Below are 10,840 nucleotides of genomic sequence, written 5' to 3'. Positions count from 1 at the left end.
CTACAGCTGAAATGGATTTATGAAGCCCTCTCGATGGAGGGATTATAGGAGAAGATAAGTAGAGGTGCAGTTTGCCATGAGGTAAACAATGACAGTGATTCACCACCACTCACAGCCCACTCACTGTTTGCTCTGGTGTGAATCTGAATCTTTTAACGCAGAGAAAAATCACTAAAAGTCACATGATAGCATTTTCTCCGCTCACTGGTCAGATGTGTCTGGGATTGGAGAAAGAGTGTCGGTTGTGTCTGAAATCACTCCCTTATTCACTCATTCACTACTCCCTTTATAATAAACACACAGTAGTTTACTCAATAGTTAGCAGCAAAGGATTTCTGACACTAACTAACTAATTGTTGTTGGACACTGCTTTTTTCACTCTAATGTGGATTATTTGAGGGCGTTATATAGTGGAGATATTTACACACTCAGCATTAGGACACTCAAGTAAAATGGTGGAGGGTACAGATGTGCACTATATAGTAAATAGGGAGTGATTTTGGACAGAGGTGCATCTGACCAAAGAGCAGAGTGAACGCTCTCATGGGGCTTGTGGTGATTTTAGTGCATTTTGGTTCACTTGGATTTTTCTCTGTTTGAAAAGAAACCAAACGAAGAATGAAAAACACACAAGTGCCCAAAACTCATCGACTGATTCCAACCAGAGCAACAAAAAAAACTACAGAAAAAACGCCCTCAGTCACTTTGATCAGACTCCAAAAAAAACTCAATTTTATTCAAGTATAATTTGGGGATAAACAAATCGGGTTCTTTGTTTTTTCTTGAAGGGAAAACCAGATCAAAAAACATGTCAAATGCATTATGTAACTGTTGCTTGACTCTGACTCTTTAAGAAAAAATGTTTTTTACTATCATTCTGTGTGCATTCAGCCCAAAGCAAATTACTCACAGTGCACCAGAGCAGAGGCTGAGTTTGGATCAGACATAGAAACTTCAAACGAGAATTTGAAGACAAAAAAGGAGGGCAGATTAAAAAAAAAAAATTCTTCTGTGTGAGAAATTCTGTCTTAAGAAATATGTCCATAAAGGAGAGATTAGAAAATACTGATCATAAAAAACAAGAAAGCTACGGAAACTTCAGAACATCAGAAAATCCACGCTAAAAAGATCCGAGACACAATGTTCAGTTCATAAATATATTCTCCCCGTTTAGTCCGCATTTATTCCTGCATCTCTGTCTGTAACTACCACTGCCCACATTATGGTTACCGTCTTGTTTTGGTGCCGTTTCTAAGTGGGCGCTGCCTTTCCTGTCGCAGAGCCAGCGACTGAGTCAAGGTCCGTTCCTGCTCCGAGCAAAACAGGTTCACCCTCACACTTTCCGTCTGGCTGGCCATAAATGATTCATGCTGTCCTACTGGTCTATTTTAGCTGGCAACAGAGGTCGTACAGTGAAGGTTTTCACACAGAAAAGATGAGAGCGTTGGTAAAAACACACATTACTGTTTACTCTTAACCTTCGTGTCGTCCTCCCGGGTCAAATTGACCCCGTCTGTTTTGACTGTTCCTTCTTTCCTCCCTTCCTTCCGTCTGTCCTTCCTTCCTCCCTCCTTCTCTCCTTCTTTCCTCCCCTCCCTCCCTCTCTTTCTTTCCTCCCCCCTACCGTCCTCCCTTCATTTTTTCCTCTGTCTTTCATTCCTTCCTTCCTCCCTTCCTCTTTTCTTTTCTCCCTCCCTCCCTCCTTCCTTATTTCCTCCCTCCTACCTTCCTTCTTTCTTTCCTCCGTCCTTCCTTCCTTTCCTTCCTCCCTTCCCTCCTACCTCCCTCCTACCTTCCTTCCTCCATCCGTCCTTCCTTTCCTTCCTCCCTTCCTTCCTCCCTCCCTCCTTTCCTTCCTTCCCTCCTTCCTTCCTCCCCCCTTTCCTTCCTTCCTCCCTTCCTTCCTCTCTACCTTCTCTACCTTCTCTACCTCCTTTCCTTCCTCCCTACCTCCTTTCCTTCATTCGTCCTCCCTTCCTTCGTTGACTCGAGGACAACAGGAGGGTTAAAGCAGCTGAGGCAGTTCATAAACTAAATAATCCAAAATAATCAACAGGAAATATAAAAATAATTGTCTATCTTGGTGACATTAAAAGGAGTCATTGAAGTTTTAATCTGACATTCACATCAGAAATATGAATATCATATTATGCTTCCTAGAAAGGATCCTGGCTATAGCTTTACTGATGTTCAGAACCTTTAAATAACTCGGCCAGAACAGCAATCTGTTCCTGGAAAAAAGGTTCACATTTGACAGCTCTGCACTCTACATTTATAGACGAGGATTTCTTCCTCTGCCTGCCTCTCCTTTCCTCTGTCTGAGCGCTTGTCTATGCCTTTTGCTGTCATTTGGAGCTGAGGCAAGAAAGTGTATAGAACTTGATAAAAAATGAATGATTTTATTTGTCAGTAAGTCTAAGCTGGCGTGCAGAAAGCTCTGATTTATCCAGGCTTTGCATGCGATGTGTAGTACTGGCTACAGGACAGATTTCCCCACTGGACAGGCAGATGCTTCCCCGCAGAGCGATGTGGAAGCACCATGTGTCACTGAATCTGAGCCTGGATAAGACGTCTGTCACACTGAGCTCTGAATGGGATATAATGCACCCTGGTGCCTCATACAACAAAAGTCATGTCTGATGTTTCCCATCATCTGTAGAGAACAGTATCATCTGAAGTGTTGTTTTACATTAAAACATATGAATTATTGTTCATTCTGCTGCTCCTCTCACTCACTTTAAGACTCACATGTTAACCAGATGTTAGCTTTTGATACAGGCTATTACTGTTACTACATGCATGAATCAGACCGTAATTATGTCATGTGATCTGCGATCTGCATCAGAGTAAATACGACCTTATTAGACTTGGCTTTGACCTGATGATGGAAATGTTACGTAAGATTTCCACATAGATTAATGTTCTTCTGGCTTTTTTGCAAAGTCGGCTTCACGTCAGGGAGCTCGGCACATATGATAGCCAACATTTTGTTCCACTGCACTGGGACTGCATGTGCCGCAGTGCTATCATTATTGTGATTGTCAGTTATTGCGCATGTCTGTATAAGCACTACCATCATGATATATGGAAATATCAATAGCGTCTTAAAACTGCAGAGATCCTCATTATTGAATTCACAATTCCTCTTTTATTGCTCTCATCTAAGTGTTGTAATGTTGGTCTTTGTAAATTTCCCTTTCCCTCTTACAGCAACTACAGCAATTATTGTTGGATGAATATTTCAAGATTGCAAAAGTGTTTGTTGGTGATTTAATGTTTTACATCTTTCTTTGTTCTTTTATAGACTGCACTGAGGAGACGAGGAAGCAGGGAAACATTTAAAGACAAGAAATCATCAAGTCAGGTAAAAAAAAAAAAATTTATATTTTTCTGTGAATGTTATCATGTTTTATATTCTTCTTGTCAACAAATCCTATGAAATGACTAAAATCTAAGTATTTTCTGTTTAGTTAAAACCTTATAAATCATATTCCTCATTGTCCTAGGCCTCTATTGTTGTCCAAAAACTATTAAAAACACATCAATGTATCACACTCTTGCACTGGGCGACATTTTCCCTCATTACAATGAGAATGAGCGCTGTAGTTTGTTTTGAGTTGATCCCACTTGAACCATCCAACAGCTGTAAATATCACTAGAGAAAGCGCTATTTCCTCTTAAAACTACAGTGCCCAGCTTTTTTAGAGAAATATTTATCCTTCTCAGCTTCTGGCTTTAGTCTTTAAAGGTTTTTAACTGTGACCCTTTCACTAGGAGGACAGTGCAGATCTCAGGTGCCAGCTCCAGTTTTCTAAGGAGGAGTCCGGCCTGATGAGGAAAAAGATGGCGAAGCTGGGTCGGGAGAAGGATGAACTGGAGCAGGAGCTGCAGAAGTACAAGTCAGTTTACGGGGACGTGGACAGTCCCCTTCCCCTGGCCGAGTGCTCCGGCGGGGGCCCTCATACCACTCGAGAGGCCGAGCTGCGACTACGTCTCAAGCTGGTGGAGGAGGAGGCGAACATCCTTGGAAGAAAGATCGTGGAGCTGGAGGTGGAGAACCGCAGCCTGCGAGCAGAGAACGATGACATCCGCTGCCAGTATGAAAGAGATTGTTTTGGGCGGGAACCGTTCTCCAGCATGCCGTCGTCGCCGTATGGTGGTGATGCTCTGGAGTCGGCCAGTGAGCTACGCCGCCATCTCCAGTTTGTGGAGGAGGAGGCTGAGCTGCTTCGGCGCTCCATCTCAGAGATTGAGGACCACAACAGGCAACTGACCTCCGAGCTCAACCGCTTCAAGTTCGGCCCAAGCAGCAGCCCCGTTGGCGAGGAGGGCAGTGAAGGAGGACTGTTTAAACCCGGTAACGGGGGCAACGGTAATGGCTCCAGCAGCGGGATGATGATGGAGGAGCTGAAATCAGCCAGGATGCAGATCAACGAGCTGAGTGGAAAGGTGATGAAGCTGCAGTATGAGAACCGTGTCCTCATGTCCAACGTCCAGCGCTGTGACCTGGCCGCACACCTCGGCTTGCGCACCGTCAGCCCTCGAGACAGCGATGCAGAGAGCGACGCAGGCCGACGGGAAGCCGCTGAAGAAGAGGAGGCAGGACGACTTCTTCTCCTCCACCCCAAGAGAGAGGGTCCCATTGGGGGCGAGAGTGACTCAGAAGACCTGTTTGAGAAAACGACAACCACCTCAGGGTTCGGAAGCATCAAACCTTCAGATGGCAGCGAGCTCAGCGCCACTGAACTAGCCAACCGCAGGAGGGAAGAGCGGGAGTCGTTCACCAACGTGAAGCGAGAGGCGGAAAGGCTCGGGAAGACGGTCGACCGATTGATCACGGACACTGACAGTCTGATCTTTGACGGCAGGCTGCTGGTGACGACAGGAGAGAGCGTGGACGTAGGGGCGGCATCTGGATCCAAACCAGACACCCAAGTCCTGGACACCATCAACACACGCATGAAGGCTTTCCGCACTGAGCTGCACATCTTCATGGAGAAGCTGGACCACGTAGGGGAAGGGCTGAGAGAAAGGACAGATGATTTGTCACCCATGCCAAACCTCACAGAATCCAGCAGCTTCCTGTCAACAGTCACCTCCATGTCCCGTGACTCTCCCATCGGCACCTTTGGAAGAGACCTGGTGACGGACTTCCAGGTATGTTCGGTGGATAGACTTCCTGTGACTTCTTCTACTGTTTTTAAGGGGGCATCTTTTGGTACATTTAGCTGTTCTTTTTCTGTGTTTCTTTTTGTTCTTTTGGCAAAAAGAAAAATATCAATAAGGGAGAAAGGCATTTCAGCTTAATGGAGGAAAAAAAATCAGTACAACACAACGTTTAAAATCTTGCATAAGAACATTGATTAGATTAAAGCATCCCACTTGGTTGTCCAGATGATACAATATTGCAGGAGAGAGCGGCTGAAGACAAGAATATATCACACCAGCTGGCTTTTAAACTGCAGTAGGATAAAAAATGTGCAGACCAGAGTCCACATATATTGAGTGGAAATTAGAAAACCCAATGGTATATTTGTAAATGCTCGACTTTGTGTAGGTTTGATTTAAATGGCTCCTAGTGTGTGGTCATTAGCAGACCATTTAAGGCAAAAAATTAACTGAATGAGATCCTAAGTCAGCTTTAATTGAAGACAGTGGCAATGCCATACATCTTTAGGAGAACACACACTACCCACAGTCATGCCTTTCAGAGGATGTCTCATTAAGTTGCAGCACACATGGTTTAAAGGGAAGGTTTGGATGCTTTCAAATTCATCTTAATGCAATATTTACTATACAATCTGCAATATAAGAGAGCTGTGGGTCACTCTAATCAATCCTCCTCTACATACTGGCTGTCGTGTGATTCCACTGTAAGAAATGGGGCAAACATGTATTAAAAGATCCCTTTCACACGTTTTAATACATACACAAATACCCTGCTTTGACTTATTCAAAATATGGTTTTCTTTCAGTTACTTAATTAATAATTCTTAAAATTACCTCTAGAGTTACAATACGCTCAGAAGCATTGGTGCATTATTCATATTATGTTGACTAATGATGACAGAGGCAAGTCACACTCAATGACAAGAAGTCACTTCATTTACAGAAGACAAAAAGACAAAACATTTTTATCTTGCCATCTGCTCTTCATCAGATGAAAAGGTTTTGTCTTCTTTAAAAAAAAAAGAAGTTATTCCTTGTCCTGTGTGTTGTGAGTGCGTTCTTCCTCTATCATCACAAAACAAGTTATCATGTCAAAAAATCATCTCGTACTTTTACACCTCAAACTGAGATTTGAGGTGAATAGAGAGACATATTCCACAATTAGTATAACCCAAATACTTATCTCTGCACAGTGAAGCTCAAACATCTAAGTACCAAATAGCAAAACACATTTTTGAATGGAGGTGGACATTAAAAATGTGGGTTTTGTACCCCATTTCTTTTAAAGTCAGGCTACAGCATGTGGGGCGTTGGACTGAGGCAGTACACCTACACAGTAATGCAGCAAAGTCAGGGAGGACAGAAACCGCCACCACTGTAGCAAAAGTGCTAAAGTTCACTTGATCTTGATTTCTAGGCTTGTGAAAATGAGGCCTCACAATCTTTCTGACTTTTTAGATGTTAAGCAGGAGGTGTCTGAAAATTTACCGCAGAGATAAGCGGCTTATGACAGACAAAAGTTCATAGCAATATCTCTTTTTGATCCTTTTGATGTCAGCTCATCATTCATTAGGAAGCAGAATTCAAAGAGTTGATTTGGTCACCTGCTAAATAGAGAAAGTGAGCTGGGATCAGTCATGAGCCAGATTAGATAGACTTGAAAAAATCCAAACCTATCCTTTAAAGCCTCGAGAAGAAATATGAAAAATGTGTAAAATGCTGAGAGACTTTATAGACCCCCTCCCAGACCTGCAGGCCCCCCGCCCCCCCCCCCCCCCCCCCCCCGCTCCACCATGAGCCACCCAGCTCTACCACACTGGCATCACCGCCACCCCTCCTCCCCTGAACCCACCGCCACCACCACCATCGCTTCCTGCTGCTGCTGCTGCCGCCACATTCACATCTGCATCTCCATGCACATCCTCATAGCCAGCAGCCCTGCCTGCCTCCTTCTCCCTGCACTCACTGTCTGCAGCTGCCCTGCTTCCAGTCAGCCAGGGCCAAGGGAGGGTGCTTAAAAGGGTGCTTGGTATGAATGGAGTAAGTACCAAAGGAGTTATTGCAGCTTCTTCCATTTGGATGGATAAAAAGCTTTTTTCTTGACATAGTGAAATGTTGCATGATGGAGTATAGTAAAAATATAAAATACTGCTACACCATGCTCTCATTTGTACGACTCATTATGACACATAGAGGGTGTAGCTATTATGTTTGTACAATATGTCATCTCACACACACACACACACATACGTGGGATTCGTTACTCCATGGTGTTGCCAAGGAGACGAACTATAAAAATGTGTGCACTGTCCAAAATAACCTGTGTGGACCAAAAAAAAACAGAGTTGCATGGTGTTGTGTGAGTGGCCTGTGGAAGAACCTCGCTGGCTGGCATCCTGCTTTTCTGTCCTTGTTTTACTGAACTTGCAGCTTAGCGTTGAGTCAACATGTCAACATACTGTGTACTCTTCCAAAGCAGGTTCATTATCTCTGTGCTGCATGATCAGGCAGACATCTTGGATTGTCTTTTATTTTAATCAGTCAGACTGTGAAATTAAAACAAACCGCTCCTCAAACATTTGAACCCCAATCAGCTTTGTGGAGATAATAGACTGAAGCTACCTCCATGCTCATTCTATCCAATGACTTGTTTCTGCTTTGCTCCTCTGCCTGTAGGACTCGCTGGTTAGTCTGGGTGAAGCTGGGTGGATTAGTCAAAGCAAAACCCCCTCATAGCAAATAAAGCCTTCGCCCCTTAATGAAAAGATGAAGATGAAAAAGTTGAATGCAGTTTACCAAGAGTAGGCTTTATAATACAACAGATAAATAAGTGAAAGATGAGATACAGTAGCATTCACCAGAGGAAAAATAAGTGGAGATGTTGTCTTGTAATTATGACTTAAGCAGCAGCTCCTAATTGAGAGAAGTATAGCTTGTTTTATTGATTCCTGTACCTTGTAATTATTATATCTTGTCCTTATGAAACAACTCATCTCATAATCACAAGATGCAGATTCTTGAAGAAACCAAAGAATACTTAACACTGTTCACAGACCTTAAACATATCAGGTAAAATTCAAAGACTTTGTAATTAGCAGATCCTAATGAGGCAATTACAAAATAAAGGTCTCATACTTGAAAGATAAGAATAAAAAAAGTTGTAATCATAATTTTTGAGATTAAAGCTAGACTGATAAATCGGCTCAGATGATGATATATCAGCCAGTATTAGCTTAAAGCAAGTCAGTGGATAATTAAAAAGAAATAGCAGAGCAGAAATGTCAAAGTCCAATATATATAGTTTGTCCTCTAGAGAGTACAGATTGTTTTTTAACTGTAAAATGTATCAGATCAGATCATAATTCCTTAAAGAGATAACTTAATCAATTATTTATTCAGACATGCTTTTTCATGTGATGGTACTGTACTGCAATCTTCAAAAAAGCAGTATCATTTGGGCCGCATTTAAGATGATAAATCTATTGAAAAATGTGTCAGATTTTTTCTTTGATAACCTCGATGACACGATAATACAAAGTCCCTGCTGGCAAGGAAGAATCCTCCCTTCCTTCTGTCCTCCCTCCATCCCCCTTTCTTCCTTCCTTCCTTTCCTTCCTCCCTTACTTCTTTCCTCTGTCCTTCTTTCCTTCCTTCCTCCCTTCCTCTTTTCCTTTCTCCCTTCCTCCCTCCTGTCCTTCCTTCCTTCCTCGTTTCCTTCCTTCTTCCTCCCTTGTATCCTTCCTTCCTCCCTCCCTCCTTTCCTTCCTTCCTTCCTCCTTTCCTTCCTTCTTCCTCCCTTCCATCCTTCCTTCCTACCTTCCTTCTTTCCTCCTTTCCTTCCTTTTTCCCTCCTTCCTCCCTTCCTTCCTCCCTTCCTTCCTTTTTCCTCCCTTCCTTCCTCCTTTCCTTCCTTCCTCCCTCCCTCCTTTCCTTCCTTCCTTCCTCCCTCCTTTCCTTCCTTCTTCCTCCTTCCTTCCTTTTTCCTCCTTTCCTTCCTCCTTTGCCTCCTTCCTTCCTCCCTCCTTCCTTTCCTTCCTTCTTCCTCCATTCCTTCCTCCTTTCCTTCCTTCTTCTTCCCTCCCTCCCTTCCATCCTTCCTTCCTCCCTTCCTTCCTTGACTCGAGGACAACACAAGGGTTAAAGAAATAAAAATATGGCCGCTGCTGCTAAAGACGGCAGCTAGCATGTCGCTGTTTGAAGCTTGACTGACGCCTCAAAAATGCCTCCAGTGTCTTTTAAATGTTACAATGTCTGAAAACAATGTGTCGTAAAGGCTCAAGATGCAACTTTCTTTAGTTTTACTGCTTCTTCTACAACACACACACACACACACACACAGGGCTGTGCACGGGGGCATGTGTTGGAAACCTTTAGCGTGCTATAGCTCTCGCTCTGCAGTTTGCCGTGGTATCTCTCAGCTGTTGGTTTGGACTCATGTATCCCTCATTGCATGCGCTTCATAACAAATGTTTTGCATTCTCCCCCCCCCCCCCCCCCCTCCGATTCCCTCTCTTCGTTCCTCTTTGTGTTCCCGCCAGATGTTTCAGCCCATGATTTTGTTCATCCTCATTCTCGTTCTCTTCTCATCTCTCTCATACGCCGTCATCTTTAAGTTGGTCTTTCTCTTTGCGCTTTTCTTCGTACTTTAGTCCGTTTGTTCTTCTCCACACCATGTAGTCTGTTAGTTAATTCTCCCCTCCCCCCCCCCCTCTGCTTATATTCTTTACCCATTTTCTGTTTTTTTTTTTCTTTGTGTTCCCCCCCCGCTCGCTTTTTTTTCCTCGTCCCCTCACCCCCCGTTTGTTGTCTTCTGTCTGTTTCGTCCACAATCCACCTCACACATCTCCCCCCTAAAATACCACCACCCACCTGCACCCCCCTGTATCCTACACCTGTCACCCCCATCACCCTAACCCCTTACACCCACCGTCCACACTTCCCCTACCCCCCCACTCCCCCCCCCCTTCCCTCCTTCCCCACCCCATGTCACTCACAGTCCGGTCAGAGGGATGAGCTGGAGTGGCGTCTAGGACAGGAGCGAGGCGTGGAGCCCCAGAGCCAGAGCCAGGGTGGGGGCCAGGCCCAGAGCAGGGGAGCCACTGGACTCACTAGGTACCACAGGCCCCTGGCTTTAAGAGCAGAGGTCAGTGCCTCCTCCCTCCTCTCCATCTCCCCTTCCACCTGTGGGACTGAGTTGACACTGGCTCCGCACATGGGCCTTCTGTCTATTTTTTAAAACATACAGTACCTCTTGATGACATCTTTGACTTATTATCTTATAATTCCTCAGATTCAATCCCAAAATCTGCTGCAGTAGGAACCGGTCTTTTGCATCACAGCATGAACAGCTGTTAAATACAACTCAGGGTGTTCCAAAAAAACCAACTCCTCATTTTTTCAGCCAACAGATTGCAGGAACAGCGATGAGACACACTGATAAATTTAGATGCACCGTTTCCCAAATTTTAAATCTGGTTCAACTTTGCATGGAGCTCATTAGGATTAATTATTTATCAGGTAACATGAGTAGAGCTGCAAAAGTTAGCAGATCAATAGATAGTTTCTTTAGTCTTATGTGATAGGAAACTGAATATCTTTGTTTACGGACTATTGGTCGACTCCTTGAGCTGTTAGGGAACATTTTTCACCTTTTTTCTGACATTTTATAGAC

The 10,840-nt window shown here is 44.0% G+C and overlaps 1 protein-coding gene across 1 annotated transcript in view; it reads left to right on the top strand.

The window, feature by feature from the left end:
- LOC133991267 (microtubule cross-linking factor 1) overlaps positions 1 to 10,840 on the top strand; it is an 84,384-nt gene that overhangs the window by 37,970 nt on the left and 35,574 nt on the right. Inside the window, 3 exon segments of the mRNA XM_062429789.1 lie at positions 3,305 to 3,364; positions 3,775 to 5,157; positions 10,166 to 10,312. Coding sequence (XP_062285773.1) covers positions 3,305 to 3,364; positions 3,775 to 5,157; positions 10,166 to 10,312 — 1,590 coding nt within the window.

This window comes from Scomber scombrus, chromosome 11 (assembly GCF_963691925.1).
Source record: "Scomber scombrus chromosome 11, fScoSco1.1, whole genome shotgun sequence".
NCBI lineage: Eukaryota > Metazoa > Chordata > Actinopteri > Scombriformes > Scombridae > Scomber > Scomber scombrus.
Note: the sequence above shows the minus strand (reverse complement) of the source record. Positions and strands in the feature narration are given on the sequence as shown.